Below are 19,801 nucleotides of genomic sequence, written 5' to 3'. Positions count from 1 at the left end.
CGTCTGTCCACGGTGGCGGCTCTGGCGCGGGATGTGGACCCCACTCCAACACAGTCTTAGTCCGCTTACTTCGCATCCTTAGATTGGCGACCCTCGCCGCTGACCTTGGCCTACTAACCTTAACCAAGGGCCCCACTGGACTGAGGGGCAGCTCCGGACTGAGGGACAGCTCGGGACTGAGGTAGCTCGGGACTGAGGGGTAGCTCGGGACTGAGGGGTAGCTCAAGACTGAGGGGTAGCTCAAGACTGAGAGGAAGCTCAAGACTGAGAGGAAGCTCAAGACTGAGAGGAAGCTCAGGCAGGTTGATGGCTCTGGCCGATCCTGGCAGACTGGCGGCACTTGCGGATCCTGGCAGACTGGCGGATCCTGGCTGACTGGCGACTCTGGCGGATCCTGGCTGACTGGCGACTCTGGCGGATCCTGGCTGACTGGCGACTCTGGCGGATCCTGGCTGACTGGCGACTCTGGCGGATCCTGGCTGACTGGCGACTCTGGCGGATCCTGGCTGACGGGAGACTCTGGCGGATCCTGGCTGACGGGAGACTCTGGCGGATCCATGCTGACGGGAGACTCTGGCGGATCCATGCTGACGGGAGACTCTGGCTGCTCCATGCTGACGGGAGACTCTGGCTGCTCCATGCTGACGGGAGACTCTGGCTGCTCCATGCTGACGGGAGACTCTGGCTGCTCCATGCTAGACGGGCGACTCTGACGGCTCATGACAGACGGGAGACTCTGGCGGCTCATGACAGACGGGGGACTCTGGCTGCTCCATGCTGACGGGGGACTCTGGCTGCTCCATGCTAGACGGGCGACTCTGACGGCTCATGACAGACGGGAGACTCTGGCGGCTCATGACAGACGGGAGACTCTGGCGGCTCATGACAGACGGGAGACTCTGGCGGCTCATGACAGACGGGAGACTCTGGCGGCTCATGACAGACGGGAGACTCTGGCGGCTCATGACAGACGGGAGACTCTGGCGGCTCATGACAGACGGGAGACTCTGGCGGCTCATGACAGACGGGAGACTCTGGCGGCTCATGACAGACGGGAGACTCTGGCGGCTCATGACAGGCGGGAGACTCTGGCGGCTCATGACAGGCGGGAGACTCTGGCGGCTCATGACAGGCGGGAGACTCTGGCGGCTCATGACAGGCGGGAGACTCTGGCGGCTCATGACAGGCGGGAGACTCTGGCGGCTCATGACAGGCGGGAGACTCCGGCGGCGCTGGACAGGCGGGAGACTCCGGCAGCGCTGGAGAGGAGGAAGGCTCTGGCAGCGCTGGACAGGCGGGAGGATCCAGCAGCGCTGGAGAGGAGGAAGGCTCTGGCAGCGCTGGACAGGCGAGGCGCACTGTAGGCCTGATGCGTGGTGCTGGCACTGGTGGTACTGGGCCGAGGACACGCACAGGAAGCCTGTTGCGGGGAGCTGCCACCGGAGGGCTCGTGCATGGAGGTGGTACTGGATAGACCGGACCGTGCAGGCGCACTGGAGTTCTTGAGCACCGAGCCTGCCCAACCCAACCTTACCTGCAGGCGAACCGGGGACACCGTGCGCAAGGCTGGTGCCATGTAAGCCAGCCCAAGGAGATGCACTGGAGACCAGATGCGTAGAGCCGGCTTCATGACACTTGGCTCGATGCCCACTCTAGCCCGGCCGATACGAGGAGCTGGTATGTACCGCACGGTCTCTCTAGACCCCCGGTAAGCACAGGAAGTTGGCGTAGGTCTCCCACCTGGCTTCGCCATACTCCCTGTGTGCCCCCCCCCAATAATTTTTTTGGGGGCTGACTCTCGGGCTTCCATCCACGCCGCCGTGTTCGTCTCTCCAACTCCATTCTCCTATAACCCTCCTCGCACTGCTCCAGCGAATCCCAGGCGGGCTCCTTCACTCTCCCTGGGTCGACCGCCCACCTGTCTATTTCCTCCCAAGTCGTATAGTCCTGACTTCGCTGCTCCTGCTGCTGCTGCCTGTCACCACGCCACTTGGTCCTGTTGTGGTGGGTGATTCTGTTACGGTTTTCTTCCGGTGAAGGAGAGGAGGACCAAAATGCAGCTTGGTTATTCATAAACATCTTTAAAAAAGATGAAAATACGAACAATATAGAAAAACAATAAACGTGAAAAACCGAAACAGCCCTATCTGGTGCAACAAACACAGAGACAGGAACAATCACCCACAAAACACTCAAAGAATATGGCTGCCTAAATATGGTTCCCAATCAGAGACAATGATAAACACCTGCTTCTGATTGAGAACCACTCCAGGCAACCATAGACTTTCCTAGTCTACTTCACTAACCACAATCCCATAACCTACAAAAAAACATAGACAAAACACACCCTTAAATACCCATGTCACACCCTGGCCTGACCAAAATAATAAAGAAAACACAAAATACTAAGGCCAGGGCGTGACACAAAATTCACCCAACTTATTGTGGGAAGCTTGTGGAAGGCTACCTGAAACGTTTGACCGAAGTTAAACAATTTTAAGGCAATGCTACCAAATACTAATTGATTGTATGTGAACTTCTGACCCACTGGGAATGTGATGAAAGAAAGAAAAGCTTAAATAAATCATTCTCTCTACTATTATTCTGACATTTCACATTCTGAAAATAAAGTGGTGATCCTGACTGACCGAAGACGGAATTTTACTGGGGTTAAATGTCAGGAATTGTGAAAAACTGAGTTAAATGTATTTGGCTAAGGTGTATGTAAACTTCCGACTTCAACTGTACATGTCACTGATGTATCCTCTGACATTCCATTCAAATGAATAAGTGTTTACTTTGACATTATTTTGACTTGACTGTACATTTAATATACTTATGGCCGTATACAGCAGCCTCACACAGCCCTATTCACTGGGGTTTATGGGGTTAATACTAAAGAATTGTACTAATCTTTATACAAACGCTTCAAAGTTGGGAGTTGCCATGTTTTCCAGTACTATATGTAGCTTTTTTTGTGTGTAGCTTTTTCTTGTATGTAGCTTGTTTTTGTATGTAGCTTTTGTATGTAAACATAATGATACAGTATTCACCTTACTTGCTCCTCGCATCAATGTTTTACACATCTCAAGCAGGAGAAGACTTGCTTTAATGCTTTTTGGACTAATCCCTCCCCCCCCATTTTTTTTTAAAGAATGAAGCGTAAATGGTCTCATTTGGATGGTGCTGGAGATGAGCTGGGAGGGGCTGGCGTTTATTTAAATGGAGAGACCGAGGACTTGAAATCCAATGGCAAATCATCTTTAAACCGGCTACATTCCTGGGCCGACCCACAGAACTCTGTCAACAGGGTTTTAGAGCATATCAGGTCTGGAGATGATGTCAATGACGTTTTCCTCGAAGATTCCATCAACAAGAAGTTTGTGGGATTTTATAATGACATCACAGAGGAATGTGGACCAGAGGATAAGCAGCATTCATGGGCGGTTCTAGAGAAACCAGAGGAGGTCATCATGTATGGACCCTACTACCCCAATTATAACAATGGACAACACAGCGAAGATATTATCATCAAACAAACTCAAGAACTCCTTGAATCTGAGGATGTTTCTGAAGACTGGAATGTGTATGTATTCACCTTGAACAGCCCCTGTTTGGCAAGAACCATTGAGCCATGTATGCTAAATCTAACGCGGAAGGCTTTTGAATGGTACACCCACCATGGGGTTAGGACTTCTATTGGCTACAGAAAGTGTTGGGGCTTCAAGGGAACCAAAGAGAATGTATTCAAAGATGTCAGTTATGCCCAGTTCGAGCTATTATTTGGAAGTCATGATTATGAAAACTACCTGAATAGGATTTTTAAAAATCCTGGAAATAATCTAGTCCCATTATGTGAAATTCTGTTCTTGACTATCAAAAGATGGCTGAGCCAGGAAAACAGGAATTTTAAATTCCATCTAGATAACACTACTCCACAAAAGGGCAGAAAAACCTATTTCAAAAAGATCTGTGTAATTTCAACATCAGGTTTTCAAGACGAGAGTGAGGTCTTGACACAGGAAATAACCACTATGCTTGAGGCTGTGCACCCCTCTCTTGTAGATGAAAAAAAGTGTTTAGAGGAGTATCTAGAGAAAGGGAAGGCATTTGCCCTTGATTACAGTTTCGACCCAGAAATATGTGACACGGATCGTACTAAAATTAGACTGTCATTTGAGCAGTGCTGGAGAGTCATGGTACAGGACCAATATGCTGATCTTCTCAGGGAGAGATTAATAAAAAACTTCAACAGGGGGGTTGTCCAGCTTTTCATCAAGGATGTCACCGCTCTTACCAAAGACTACATACAGATTGGTCAGATGAAGTTTCCAGATCAGGCTTGAGAAGTTTTCGCCATTGTCCCTTGAATTGTTCTTTGCTTCAGCAGGGATATTGGCCCTTGACTTGTTGAAACACAATGCACAACACATTCTATCTGTCTGCCTATTTGTCCTCTCGTCATTTTGTTGAGAAAGAGTGATTTTCCTTTTGAATGTAATATGTATAATAACAATGATGTGTCAAAATTGCTTGTCTTTATTACATTCCTCAGTATAGCTACAGGTGCACACTAAGGAAGGACATCAAGTACAGTGTTAGTTAGTGCACATAGAGCTCATGGAGATACAGGTGCCATCTCTCACTGTGTAGTAGGGCTTCTCAAGGGTAACTTACAGTATATCACAATGGTGTATTATACAATTATACTGGAGTGAAGTCTTTACATAGAAATGTATGTTCATATTTTCACGGTCAATTACATGTGACAATGCTCCTCTATTTCCATACCAAATGTGTGTTTACCCCCTGCAATATACAAGCAAATTAAGGCATAACATTTTATAGTTAAAGTATATGTTTTGATACCAGTATTTGCTTCCAAATGCTTGTTTCTTGAATGAAATATTGTTTTTGTTTTCAGTAGAACAAATACCAGGGTGTAGAACCTACCCAATTACACTGAAATAAACAGACATGGAAATATCAGAGATTACTACAATGATTTTGGGGAAGGATAATCTTTTAGAGTTCTTGCTTGTAGGAACACACTCTGTCCCTTTCATGGGTGCACAATTTCACTATGATCTACAGAGGGTGGTAATGTGCCACTAAATCCATGTCCCATTCATCACAAGCAGCTTAGTAGCCAGGCTAGGTAGTTTATCAGTAAGAGATGACAGTATATTTTTTAAATCAAATAATAGTTTTGTCATAGACAAGATCAATGCAAAAAGTCACAGTGAAGATGACTAGGATGCAAATGTCATAGTAGCTAGTAATAATACATTAGGAAAGGTGAAAATAATTGACAGCATTGTTTTTGCAGTAGGCAATCACACTATACAGAGTGATGAAGTCCATGGAGTTCATTCAACAGTGACGTCCGGCGAGTGGGTAAAAGGAAATCAAATCACTTTGAATAAACAGAGGATTGTTTTTGTCTTGTCCTATATTATCCCTCGCACATTGGAGGTTCCTGTGAGCACAGGGTAATTGAGGGAGTGCGATCAAGGCCTGCTATGTGTGCTTCACGTTTTCTCTCTTCTTTTTGACATTGGTTCTCTAGATATAGATTTCTCCAACTGAACAGTTCTCCTTATGTGTTTAATTCCCATCTTTCTATGCCGGCTGGTTCTGTGTGTCTGTGCTCCAGACCTAACTTAGTGACAGGAGCTCAGAAAGGCAGGTACAGTAGCTGTGCTGTGTGTAGCTCGGTGTGAGAAGTCAGCGGTGGTCCTCTCTGTCTTAGGCCAGGATCAGGCTGTTCCAGGGCTCGTTCTTGGAGCCAGAGGACCCACCGTGCCCCCCAGGGGACAGCTTGAGGGGCAAGGCCCCACCCTGGGCATTTATATATGCTGGGATGCCCGAAACCTGGAGGGACAGGAAGACAGGTGGACTAAGAGCTTTGTGTGTTTGTGTGTGTGTGTGTGTGTGTGTGTGTGTGTGTGTGTGTGTGTGTGTGTGTGTGTGTGTGTGTGTGTGTGTGTGTGTGTGTGTGTGTGTGTGTGTGTGTGTGTGTGTGTGTGTGTGTGTGTGTGTGAGAGTTCATTGACGAACCTGTGTGTGTGTGTTGTGGTGGTGTGAGTACAGGCTGAGTGCCTCTGGTTCTGTCTTTATCTGGCGAGGCTCCTCTGAGTTACAAGGAGCACTGGGAGTGCTGCTGGGAGTGTGGCCATCCATGCCTGGAGTCCCTACAACACAGAGACCAGGGTTACTTTACACACACAGACACACACTCACACAAACACACACACACACATTCACACACACACAAACGGACCAGGTTTGGACTTGTTGAGGTTCTTGGGTTTGCGTTTGCGGGTCTGAATCCCCTCCTTCTTCATGGCGAGGGGGCGAGGAACCCCATGTAGTTTCATGTAGAGACCACAGGCGTTGCAGACAGGCTCTCCCTCTGCGTTGCGTCTCCACAGTGTGGTGGTGGTGGTGTGGCAGTTAGTGCACAACAGACCCACTCTTCGAGACGCAGACTGAAACACACAGAGAGAGTGAGAGAGAGAGAAAGAGAGGGGGAGAGAAAGAAAGAGAGAGAGGAACAGCGAGAGAGCGAGATATAGAGATGGAGAGAGACAGAGAGAGAAAGAGAGAAACAGAGAGAAAGAGAGCGAGATAGAGAGAGAGAGAAAGAAAGAGAGAGAGAAAGAGACAGACATAGAGAGAGAAACAGAGAGAGGGTGAATCAGATGAAATCCACCACATCAAATCAAATCAAATGTTATTTGTCACATGCGCAGAATACAACAGACCTTACAGTGAAATGCTTACTGACAAGCCCTTAACCAACAATGCAGTTTTAAGAAAAATATGTGTTAAGTAAAAGAGAGCAGCAGTAGAATAACAATAGCGAGGCTGTATACGGGGAGTACATAGTCAATGTAATTGAGGTAATATGTACATGTACAGTTAAAGTCGGAAGTTTGTAGGTTAGGTTGGAGTCATTAAAACTTGTTTTTCAACCACTCCACAAATTTCTTGTTAACAAACTATAGTTTTGGCAAGTCGGTTAGGACATCTACTATTTTTCGACAATTGTTTACACTGTATCACAATTCCAGTGGGTCAGAAATGTACATACACTTAGTTGACTGTGCCTTTAAACAGTTTGGAAAATTCTAGAAAATTATGGCATGGCTTTAGAAGCTTCTGATAGGCTAATTGACATAATTTGGGTCAATTAGAGGTGTACCTGTGGATGTATTTCAAGGCCTACCTTCAAACTCACTGCCTCTTTGCTTGACATCATGGGAAAATCAAAAGAAATCAGCCAAGACCTCTGAAACAAAATGTAGACCTCCACAAGTCTGGTTCATCCTTGGGAGCAATTTCCAAACGCCTGAAGGTACCACGTTCATCTGTACAAACAATAGTACGCAAGTATAAACACCATGGGACCATGCAGCCATCATACCGCTCAGGAAGGATACGCGTTCTGTGTCCTAGAGATGAACGTATTTTGGTGCGAAATGTGCAAATCAATCCCAGAACAACAGCAAAGGACCTTGTGAAGATGCTGGAGGAAACAGGTACAAAAGTATCTATCTTCACAGTAAAACGAGTCCTATATCGACATAATCTGAAAGGCCGCTCAGCAAGGAAGAAGCCACTGCTCCAAAACCGCCATAAAAACCCAGACTACGGTTTGCAACTGTACATGGGGACAAAGCTCGTACTTTTTGGAGAAAGGACCTCTGAAGTGTTTGGCCATAATGACCATTGTTATGTTTGGAGGAAAAAGGGGAGGCTTGCAAACTGAAGAACACCCTCCCAACCATGAAGCACGGGGGTGGCAGCATCATGTTTCGGGATGCTTTGCTGAAGGATGAACTGGTGCGCTTCACAAAATAGAGGGCATCATGAGGGTGGAAAATTATGTAGATACATTGAAGCAACATCTCAAGACATCAGTCAGGAAGTTACAGCTTGGTCGCAAATCGGTCTTCCAAATGGACATTGACCCAATCATACTTCCAAAGTTGTGGCAAAATGGCTTAAGGACATCAAAGTCAAGGTATTGGAGTGGCCATCTCAAAGTCCTGACCTCAATCCTATAGAAAATTTGTGGGCAGAACTGAAAAAGCGTGTGCGAGCAAGGAGGCCTACAAATCTGACTCGGTTACACCAGCTCTGTGAGGAGGAATGGGCCAAAATTCACCCAACACATTGTGGGTAGCTTGTGGAAGGCTACCTGAAATGTTTGACCCAAGTTAAACCATTTAAGGCAATGCTACCAAATATTAATTGAGTGTATGTAAACTTCTGACCCACTGGGAATGTGATGAAAGAAATAAAAGCTGAAATAAATAATTCTCTCTACTATTATTCTGACATTTCACATTCTTAATATAAAGTGGTGATCCTAACTGACCCAAGAAAGGGAATTTATACCAGGGTTAAATATCATGAATTGTGAAAAACTGAGTTTAAATGTATTTGGCTAAAGTGTATGTAAACTTTCGACTTCAACTGTAGGTAGAGTTAAAGTAGATATGCAGAGATAATAAACAGAGAATAGCACCAATTTACAAAAAGTCTGTATTTACACACATACAGAATGAGAATGAAGAGTGGGTGGGAGAGAAAAAGTGGAGTAGAAAGATTAGAGAGAAGGAAAGAGAGAGAACTACAGAAAGCGAGACAATGCTACTGTCATGCTTTTTGTGTGTACTATATGTTGAAGATGAACTCTTGTCTTTTCACCTACCAGCCGTCTTTGGGGTTTGATGAGGGGTCTGTTTATACCGTTCACCTTATGGTAAAGTCCACAGGCGTTACACAGGTAGTGGCCCGTACCATCCCGTCTCCACAGTGGGGTGGACATCGCCCCACAGTTCACACACTCACGCCCCTCAGCAAAGTCATCATACAGCTCTGTTGGAGGGAAGGAGATGAGAGGGGTGGGGGGAGAGAGTTGAGAGAGAGAGAGCTATTGGGAAGTAAATGCAAACACTACTTACCTAAACATTACATAACAACCTAAAATCACAGAATAACATCAAACAGTTTATCCAGTCTTGAAAATCAACTCAGAGGATGCTAGTGTGTCACTGCAGAAGCAGGGCAGAAGCAGTGACAACTCCTGACCAGAAGACGGTGCTCTCTCCCTCCTGGCCATACTAACCATAGAGCTAGATAGAAGACTAATCTTTATATCTGTGCCCTTATAGTGTCTGTGACAGCATGAGCAGGGCCATTAAGGCTTCAGCCCATAGAATCCTCATCCAGTTGACTACTTTGACTACTTTAAAATGGAGGAAACATGGTGGAATTAATGTGTGAGCGCCATTAATGGTGCTCAACATGCTAAAACAGCCTTTTGGCCACTAGAGGCCTCTATCATTCTCTATGATACTAACACACTACTCCATAGAGGTCTGGAATTCTTCCTTATCTGACAGCTCCTCCTTTGATAAAGGGCTAGGCTGGAAATAGAGATGGAATAGAGCTTCATCTTATACAAATGGACAATCTCAATAGAGATACTATGACGTTTGATAAATACAATCTTCTCTCTCTCTCTCTCTCTCTCTCTCTCTCTCTCTCTCTCTCTCTCTCTCTCTCTCTCTCTCTCTCCCCTCCTCTCTCACACATACAGGGTATCTCCAGTCAGCACTTAACCACTCTGTCAGATGCATTATCTAACTATATTGTCTATATACTTCATATAATCACACAACATTTGGTATTTGGAAAACATGAATTATGGGTCAATTGAAATTAAACCGTGTTTAAAACTATAGATGTATTATCTGATTCAGTGGGTTGTTTCTAAGGAATGTGTGTAGGCTGATATCTGGAGGTAGAGGCAGACTTCTTTCAAGGTTGACAACAAAGCAGAGCTACAGCAGTGCAGGGAAGGGCAACCTTGGGCCGGGTAGAAGCTAGCCGACACATGGCAGAAACACAAGACAATAGACAAAAGAACTGCTAAGGAACAGATGTAGCATCTAAATTTGACCTATATTGTCACAGCAAAATAATCCCGCATTGACAGGATTTGAAAGTTTAGTCCATAATCCTGCTTGATTGGTGGTTAGGCTGTTAGCTGCCCAAAAGTAATCTACATGAAAGTGTCAGTGGTGGAAAAAGTACCCAATTGTCATACTTGAGTAAAAGTCTAGAAAATGACTCAAGTAAAAGTGAAAGTCACCCAGTAAAATACTACTTGAGTAAAAGTCTAAAAGTATTTGGTTTTAAATATACCTAAGTATAAAAAGTAAAAGTACATGTATAAATAATTTCAAATAGCTTATGTTAACCAAACCAGATGGCACAATTTTCTTGCTTTTTTTATTTATAGATAGCCAGGGGCACACTACAATGCGCAGACATAATTTACAAACGAAGCATTTGTGTTTAGTGAGTCCTCCAGATTAGAGGCAGTAGGGATGACCAGAGATGTTCTCTTGATAAATCTGTAGATTGGACCATTTTCCTGTCCTGCTAAGCATTCAAAATCTAACAAGTACTTTTCGGTGTCAGGGAAAATGTATGGAGTAAAAAGTATATTATTTTCTTTAGGAATGTAGTGAAGTATATGAGTATATAAGTTGTCAAAAATATGAATAGTAAAGTATAGTACAGACAAAAAACGACTTAAGTAGTACTTTAAAGTATTTTTACTTAAGTACTTTACACCACTGAAAAGTGCAATACTGTTAATATAATATGTGTGTTAGTGTGGGTTTTCAGTTAATTTATGTAAATCTCAAAGCTTCTGAGATTCTGGAAGATTTTCAAAAAAAGAGTGATCAAATGAAAATCATATATGCACATCCATGTGTATAAATCTCACAGAATGTCACTAAGTATCGTTATCTCTGTGGGTCTGTTGTTGAGAAATGTCAGCACCGGCAGTCTGTGTTATAAGGTCAAGAGTAAAACATTTTTTAAAGTATCTATTTCAATGTTCCATCTGAACACACTATAACCCTGTCCCATGAAGTCTTCATAATAACAGAATGTAGCATTTACATATTGCTGTTGGTACTTTCAATTTCCTGAAGAGCTTATCAGTCTTAAGGCTATAAGAAAAACACCTTTCAATTGGAATGGAATTCAATGGTTGTGAAAACAGTCTCCCTGGGGCAGAATCTTAACCTCAGTTCCACAGATGTATCTCAAGCTTTTGGGTAAATCATGCATTGATGTCAATGAGCGTTGTGTGCGGATCTCAATTTGCAACACATAGTATGACCCCATGTGCTACTCTGCTTCCCCTGATGGGCCAGATTGGCACCAGATTGGCACCAGATTGTTTTTTACCACTGTAGACAAGAAATATGTATCCTGTAGATCCCTCAAGAGCATACCTAAAGGGCTTACTATTATGTTTAGAATGAATGTGATTTTATCATTGTAAATTGCTGATGTGTTTACATTCAAAACACAGAGTAAAATCAAGCACATGCCGCAATGATAGGCCTTTCGCTCAAATACTGCAAGTTACACTAATAAGCATCTTTACTGTACATGAAAAACATCCAAATATCAGATTAGATCAACTATATTAAATCCTTACACGTAGATGTACAATATATTCCAGAATGTAACGTGTAAGGATTTAATATAGCTGATCTAATCTGATATTTAGATGTTTTTCAAGTATAATATATTCCAGAATGTAATGTTTAAGGATTTAATATAGCTGATCTAATCTGAAAAATTGATGTTTTCATGTATAATATATTCCAGAATGTAATGTTTAAGGATTTAATATAGCTGATCTAATCTGATAATGGGATGTTTTCATGTATAATATATTCCAGAATGTAATGTTTAAGGATTTAATATAGTTGATCTAATCTGATATTGGGATGTTTTTCATGTATAATATATTCCAGAATGTAATGTTTAAGGATTTAATATAGCTGATCTAATCTGATAATGGGATGTTTTCATGTATAATATATTCCAGAATATAATGTGTAAGGATTTAATATAGTTGATCTAATCTGATAATGGGATGTTTTTCATGTATAATATATTCCAGAATGTAATGTGTAAGGATTTAATATAGCTTGGGGAGTGTAAGGATTTAATATAGCTATTGGGAGTTTTCCTCTCTCCCTTCCTCTCACTCAGTCCACCTCTGGAACAATAGCGACTTTCACTCTCTCTTCCACAGTAGAGCCCTGATAAACTCAGTCTAAAGTAATGGGTTTGGATTGAAGTACAACAGCACCCAGAGAGGTGAGAGGGTTGCATTAAATCGATGTGTTATCTGAAAAACTGAAGTATCTACACTGGAGATCTCATAGGATAGCAGTTTGTTTTGATATGATCATGGTACCTTGCAATGTTATTGTTCCTGTGTTGAAATCTAAATCCAGGTTTGGTGTCTACTTCTATCCGTGGTTGTCTGTGTAGGAAAGATTTGCCAATGGCAGTGATTGTAAAAATGTGGATTGGAGCAAAGACATTATCTCAGCCATAGATCAGTGCATATGTGGACAGCTCCATAGAAAAAGTGATGGTCTTACTAGATCACATAAGGTCCAAAGCAAGAAACCCATCAAAGACTAAGTAACATGTAATCAGACAAAGGTGATGATGACACAATCCAAACCAGTGCTTGTGGTCAAACTACCATCCTATTGTGATTAACTGTTGATCACTGTGTCTGGAGTTCACCAAAACTACATACTGAGGCAGATCCATGTCCCAGAGGTTCCTATTCAGAAGCAGATCCAGAATCAGCCAATTCATACGCACCAACTGTAAACCGCATCAGCATTAGCCGTAGCCTACCGGCTCAAGCCCTTTTGAGATGGAAGACATTTTCCAAATATACTGAACAAAAATATATATGCAAAATGCAACATTTTAAACGATTTTACTAAGTTACAGATCATATAAGGTAATCAGTCAATGTAAATAAATTCATTAGGCCCTAATCTATGGATTTCACATGACTGTGCATGGGTGCAGCCATGGGTGGGCTTTGGAGGGCATAGCTCCCCCTCAGACGATCCCGAAGGTGAAGAAGCCAGATGTGGAGGTCCCGGGGTAGCGTGACTACACGTGGTCTGCGGTTGTGAGGCCAGTTGGACGTACTGCCAAATGTTCTAAAACAATGTTGGAGGCATTTTATTGTAGAGAAATTCTCTGGCAACAGCTCTGGTGGACATTCATTCCTGCAGTCAGCATGCCAATTGCACCCTCCCTCAAAACTTGGGACATCTGTGGCATTGTGTTGTGTGACAAAACGGCACATTTTAAGTGGCCTTTTATTGTCCCCAGCACAAGGTGCACCTGTGTAATGACCATGCTGTTTAATCATCTTCTTGAGTCAGGTGGATGGATTATCTTGGCATTGGAAAAATTCTCACTAACAGGGATGGAAACACATTTGTGCACTCAGTTTTAGAGAAATAATATTTTGGTGTGAATGGAACATTTCTGGGATCTTTTATTTCAGCTCGTGAAACATGGGACCAACACTTTACATGTTGCGTTTATATTTTTGTTCAGTGTATAGTAATATTCTATACATCTAACATTCAGTACACTCTTAGAAAAAAAAGCAGCTATCTGGAGTCTAAAAGGGTTATTTGACTGTCCCCATAGGAGAACCCCTTAAAAGAAATGTTGGTTCCACGTAGAACCCTTTCCAGAGAGGTTTCTACATGGATCCTGAAAGGCTTCAATATGGAAGCAAAAAGGTTTCTTCTATTGGGACGGACAAAGAACCCTTTTGGAAGAGTTTAGATCAGTAATGAATGTAGGTCCACGCTGTGTACTCCCACCACCAGACCAGTAAGCAGTTTTTACCTGGACTTTATTTGACATGTAAATATGGCCTAGTTTCTGACACACATTGTAACCAGAGCGATTTCCATTCCAGCTGCAATGTGTGGAATTCAGTCTTATCATTCAGTGTGAACTAAAGTCCCCCAACCACCTGCAGCAATCATACCGAACTAGTCAGGAGGGAGAATCAACCTTCATTTTCTCTAGGATCACAATATCCTGATTAAAGTAGGCTTATGAATATCTTATAACTAAATGTTAGTTTTGGGCAGTCAATGGTTGTAAATGGTTGTAAATATACTGGCCTCAACCTGCACTCTAAATTAGAAATGGTAATGGTGGAATTTTTTTCTTCTGATATTTTATCTATAAGTTGAATCGTGTTTCATATTTGTTATTTGAACCTTTTTTATTCTCTATGATACAAATAACATTTGATTTGATTTTATTTGATTTGAGATGAACAGGAGGCGTTCTGTCCCACGGTTTTTCATTGAGCTTCGCCTCTTGCTTCAGTTTTAATTTGTGATGATAGGGTTATATCCATTCTTAAACAGAATAATCGGCACCACAAGAGTGATATATAATTATACCATTATTGTATTATCAATAACATGAGACGTTAAGCTTTATAGGCCTATATGCAGTTGTGTCATCGTGCGTAGCAAGCGTTTTTAGATGATGAACATGAGACCAAACTAAAACTATTTGATATTTCTGATTGATGTACCATGCATAATGTAGGAGACATCCATTCATCTTGTGGTCTGCTATTGAAAATCTTATCTGTTGAATTGCGATATCAGTTTAGGTAGAATTAAAAGTGCATTAGGTTTTCATTTTGAGTCGTTTGTGGTAGTTGACTGAAATAAAATAAATATATCCTAGGCTACATTTAAAAAAAGATATATCAAATTCATATACATTTAATTTGAACAAAGTGGTAGGCTAAATAGGGATCATCGTTTTGGAATGTATTCACGTATTATTCGAAGTGAAAGTGAATGACTTCTAAATTTGCAATCTCTAATTTATGTTGATAATAACTGGGTGGAATTAGCCTGCTTTGATTTATAATGTAATAACATTTCCCTTTGCTTCTTTTAAAATGTTCAATTTGACTTATGTAGGCCTATTTTAATCTGCCATCGACATAGGATGCAGAAATTCCGAATGGGACGAATTCGTCTGTGAACGATAAATAAGCTGTTGGGCAGAAGGGAGTAAATAAATAACACTTATTCTGAGAAACGCGGGGATTGACAAAATAAGATTTTAATTCCCTGAATATTTGTAGTTCTACAAATGTGGATTTTTTTAAAGGTCCAATGCAGCCGTTTTTATCTCAATATCAAATCATGTCTGGGAAACAATGAAGTAGCTTACTGTGATTGTTTTCAATTAAAATTGTAAAAAAAAAAAAAAAAACTTCTTAGCAAAGAACAATTTCTCAAGCAAGAATTTTGCGAGGACTGTCTGGGAGTGGTCTGAGTGGGGAGGGGACAACTGAAAAGGTTCTGTTATTGGCAGAGATGTTTGGAAATCTCTTTCTTATTGGTCTATTAACTCGTTTACCACCTGGTGATATCACCATGGAAGGCCAAACTTCCACCAAAACAGGCTGAAATATCAGGCTCTTTTCAAACAGCTCTTAGAATAACAGGGAAATATCACAAGTTTCACAATTTCACAGTATTATTTAAATCTCATAGTGGGGAAATATATATAAACACTTGATCATTTATTAATGGTAAAGACTCATACTATAGCCTATATCCTAAACTATTTCTTACACCTGCCCTAGGTAGGCTAGTCTATTTCCAGCTTCTTAAATGGTTTATTATACAGTTAAACTGTGTTATGATCGTTTTTTTTTCTTTCATTTCCTTGGTTTGACAAGGCAAAAATGCCCATAACTTGACCATTAAAATGCTTTCTTCAGTCTGAGACCTAAAACCTACAATTAACAGGAATACAACATTTTTTCTTCAACAAAAAATCCATAAAATGCAATGTCTTGGGCTGGCTATGCAGTTGGATTTTTTTTCAATGCATGCCCCAATGTGCAATATTGTCGAGCCCTAGGCCTATCTCTATCTACCCCGTTGGCCTATTAGTATTCTTTAATATCACAAATGAAAAATGATAACAAATGATAGAAATATCGTAGGATAGGCTACTCATACGATATAACCCTCCGAACGTATTCAAGCAATGCATTGACTGTGTTTATTTCAAACCATTGATTAACGTTATCATGAATGAGACCTATACAAGTGTTTCCGTGATATAGGGTTGTATTATTTGTATGGCTTTCATTTGATGGAAACCATGTTAAATAAATAGCATTATGTCCGGTAGACTTGGAAAGATATAAATGTTCAAAGTTGGATACAAATGTGGAGATATATAACCTATATTGTTCCGCGCAGTTAAACGAACGGTTGTTCATTGTTGACCTTTAGATAGGCCTAATAACCAACTGAATCAAGTATGACGTTTACCAATAGCTTTAATTCTAGTAATGAAACAACTGAAATATAGGCCTACTCTTGGCAATGTCGTAATCTGTATTTGAAAGCTATTTTTTTAGCAAAACATTTGTTGATAATGGAAAACCTGACACGAAAATGTTAATGGTGGATATTTCTGCCCATGTTTTCACCTGTCTTACCTAGGTTGGGGTGCCTTGTCTGGCCCCCGGACTGCAGGCTATGCAGGACGGAGCTGTCGAATGGAGACGTGGCCCACGTCCCACCCATGTTTGGGCTCATATAGGCCGGGTACGGACTGTGGTAGGACCCGCCAATGCTTCGCGTCCCGTAATGATCCCTCCCGTTGGTGGAGATGTTGAGCGGACTAGTAAACGTGTTCGTCTCCCGAGCTACGGCGACCCCGGATGAGAGAGGTGGGCTGGTGGAGAAGGAGAACCGCGGGGAAACCGGAGGGTGGTGCGCATTGCCGGTGTTGTAGGAGGGCACCGACTCGGAACCCGGCTGCGCCCAGGCCGAGTGGCCTGACACGGGGTTGCTCTGCTGCGAGGACCCGTGTGTCTGGAGGTAAGGCAGCGTGGGGATCATGGGGGTGACCCGGGTCGTGGGCACGTACACCGGTGAGGTTGTGGGGGAGGCATTGTGGAGGAAACTGGGCTCGTACGTCGAGGGTCCGTGGTTGGTTGTCATGGCTAAACCCTGGTACATATCTGCTCCTCTGGGGTGACCATCAGCGTTGATAGTTGGTTATGATAGCAGCTGTGTCCACAGGCTCCTCGCTAACGTGTGAATGATTGCTGGTAATCCAACAGAAATTCTGTCCAACTTCTTCTGTAAACGGACACTTGTCATGTAGTCAAACATAGGCTACCATTTCAAATTGTTTTGTTTTCTTCTTCAACGAATAGACTATAGCCTAGTGTAGGCTACAATAAAATAATAACCATCTCTCCAGAGAGGAGAGGAGTGGGAAGCCGAGGCACAGTAATCGACAAGATTCCTGCTCTCACGTTATCATCTCTCTCTCTCTCTCTCGCTCTCTCTCTCTCTCTCTCTCTCTACCTTTCTCTCTCTCTCGACCCACCCTTCACCGTGACTACTGAAGCCTACTCTACCCCAGCTTTAGTTTGAATTGTTTCCTGAAGAAGATCATACGATTAAAGAGATTGTCTTTGTAAATACCAGAAGATCAACGGCATATTTCTCAGATGAGATTAAATATGTCACCCAAAACAATAAAATACAAGTAGGCCTACAATGTAACAAACGTAGGCCTATATTTTTTTGTGAAGCAATTGAGATATATATATATATATGATATGATATATAATGTAATATATAGATTTTCCACCTATTTATTTCCCCCTTTAGCAAAGTCAATGTGGCAGTTCATGTATGATCAGTTTTGCTCAGACAATCACTTTCAGTTTTTCATTGATTGTCACAATTTGTCAAATTATGGAACAAATACACAGTGTACCTTAAACACGTGTCGAATGATGTAAACATTTTATGAAAAAAAGCTTTTATATTTGTGAACGTTTTGTTCGTGCCTATTACAAATCAACTCGTTGCGCGTGATTGTATTTGCATGACACTCACATTTCAAAATGGTTTATGACATTTACCGCCCAAGTAAATAAAAACAAAAGTATGAGATATTAATAAAACTTTTTCTTTAATTTGATTGAATGAGCCTGGAAATGCAATAATATGTTTCACTTGCTGAATAATGAAGCCCTTTACGATGAAGACCTTTATTATTTTAAATTGTGGTGTTAGCCAGTCAATAATAATAATTATAACAACAACAACAACACTAGGGCTTACCAGATAATAACACTATTATTAATGATAGCAACGCAATAAACAACACAAATACAACAAAACAATTAGTCATAATAATAACACAAATAATAATCCATCAATAAAATAGTATAAACACAACGTTAAATATAATGCCATTTTTCTTGACCTAACGAATGTTTCTACCATTGTTAGAGATGATGGAGACTGAGTGCTGGGTCGGTTGGTAACCTATAGAGTCACGGACCGGGCCGATGGTCGACGCCAGACAAGTCTTTAGTCCTCTTCGTCGGATGTGTCGAGCGTTGTTGTTCTCTCGTAGACAGATTTATACCTGTCATCAACACTTGTGAATGTAAACACACGAGGCCACTTCATTGTCCCGCTCTTCCCCTTGACAGTCATACTTTGAATGATGTGGTTCAACGCACTATGCCTGCTGCCAAGTCAATGCCTGCACTTGTGTGTGTGCGTGCGTGTAGCTCAGGAGCAACGTTTTGTCGGTTAAGGCAGTCTAATTTCTGTCAAATTTCGTATTTCTTAAACGAATATAAATAGGGTTATTTTAAGTATTTCTTAAACGAATATAAATTATAAACTAATATAAATTGATGTTCACAAAAAAACATATCAATATTATGGCTGTGTGTTAACTAAATGTAAATGAATTAATAATGAGCAATGAAAAATTATGTTATGTAATAATAGGTTATGTAATAATAGGGATTGATAGCTAAAAGGCCTGTTGGAGTGTGTGTGTGTGTGTGCATACAGTTAGAACATAGCCTATGTGTTGGTGTGTGTGTGTGTGTGTGTGTGTGTGTGTGTGTGTGTGTGTGTGTGTGTGTGTGTGTGTGTGTGTGTGTGTGTGTGTGTGTGTGTGTGTGTGTGTGTGTGTGTGTGTGTGTGTGTGTGCATACAGTTAGAACATAGCATGTGTGTATGTGTGTGATATACATATGCTCGAATACTCCAGTTTCATTCTTTCAATGTCATTATAACATAAATTGTGATAAGGTAGCAATGTGTAGTGGGAGTCGCAAGACTTCAGTGTGTGTATGTATGACTTCAGTGTGTGTATGAATGACTTCAGTGTGTGTATGTATGACAATTTAGGTTTTGTGTCACTTGCCTATAATATAACACAATACCCAATAATGTCAACGTGGAATTCTGATAGGATTAAAATGTTTTGAGCCAATAAGTATTCAACCTCTACAGGATCTATGACCCCTCCCCCCCACCACACACACACACACACACACACACACACACACACACACACACACACACACACACACACACACACACACACACACACACACACACACACACACACACACACACACACTCTGTGTGTGGTAATAGTGGTTAACATGATTTTTGAATGACTACCTAATATTTGTACCCCTCACATACAATTATCTGTAATGTCTCTCAGTCAAGCAGTGAATTTCAAACACATATTCAATCAGGGAGGTTTTTCAATGCCTGGCAGAGAAGGACACCCATTGGTCGATGGGTAAAAAACAAAACACAAAAGAATAATGTGCAAATATTGTACAATCCAGGTGTGCAAAGTGCTTAGAGGCTTACCCAGAAAGACTCACAGCTGTAATCGATGCCAATGGTGAGATATTTCTGTATTTCATTTTCAATACATTTATAAACATTTATAAAAACATGTTTTCACTTTGTCATTATGGGGTATTGTGTATAAATGTGTGAGCACA

General features: G+C 41.8%; 1 protein-coding gene across 1 annotated transcript; it reads right to left on the bottom strand.

The window, feature by feature from the left end:
* Nucleotides 1-4,523: 4,523 nt before the first annotated feature.
* Nucleotides 4,524-17,269, bottom strand: gata4 (GATA binding protein 4). The gene is made up of 5 exons (XM_035775082.2): nucleotides 16,445-17,269; nucleotides 8,723-8,889; nucleotides 6,284-6,491; nucleotides 6,061-6,194; nucleotides 4,524-5,874 (listed from the first exon to the last, which is right to left on the bottom strand). Exons 1-5 carry the CDS (start codon nucleotides 16,968-16,970, stop codon nucleotides 5,749-5,751), a joined length of 1,161 nt encoding a protein of 386 aa, XP_035630975.2. The 5' UTR covers nucleotides 16,971-17,269; the 3' UTR covers nucleotides 4,524-5,748.
* Between the last annotated feature and the right edge of the window lie 2,532 nt (nucleotides 17,270-19,801).

This window comes from Oncorhynchus keta, chromosome 8, assembly GCF_023373465.1.
Source record: "Oncorhynchus keta strain PuntledgeMale-10-30-2019 chromosome 8, Oket_V2, whole genome shotgun sequence".
NCBI classification, from domain to species: Eukaryota; Metazoa; Chordata; class Actinopteri; order Salmoniformes; family Salmonidae; genus Oncorhynchus; species Oncorhynchus keta.
Note: the sequence above shows the minus strand (reverse complement) of the source record. Positions and strands in the feature narration are given on the sequence as shown.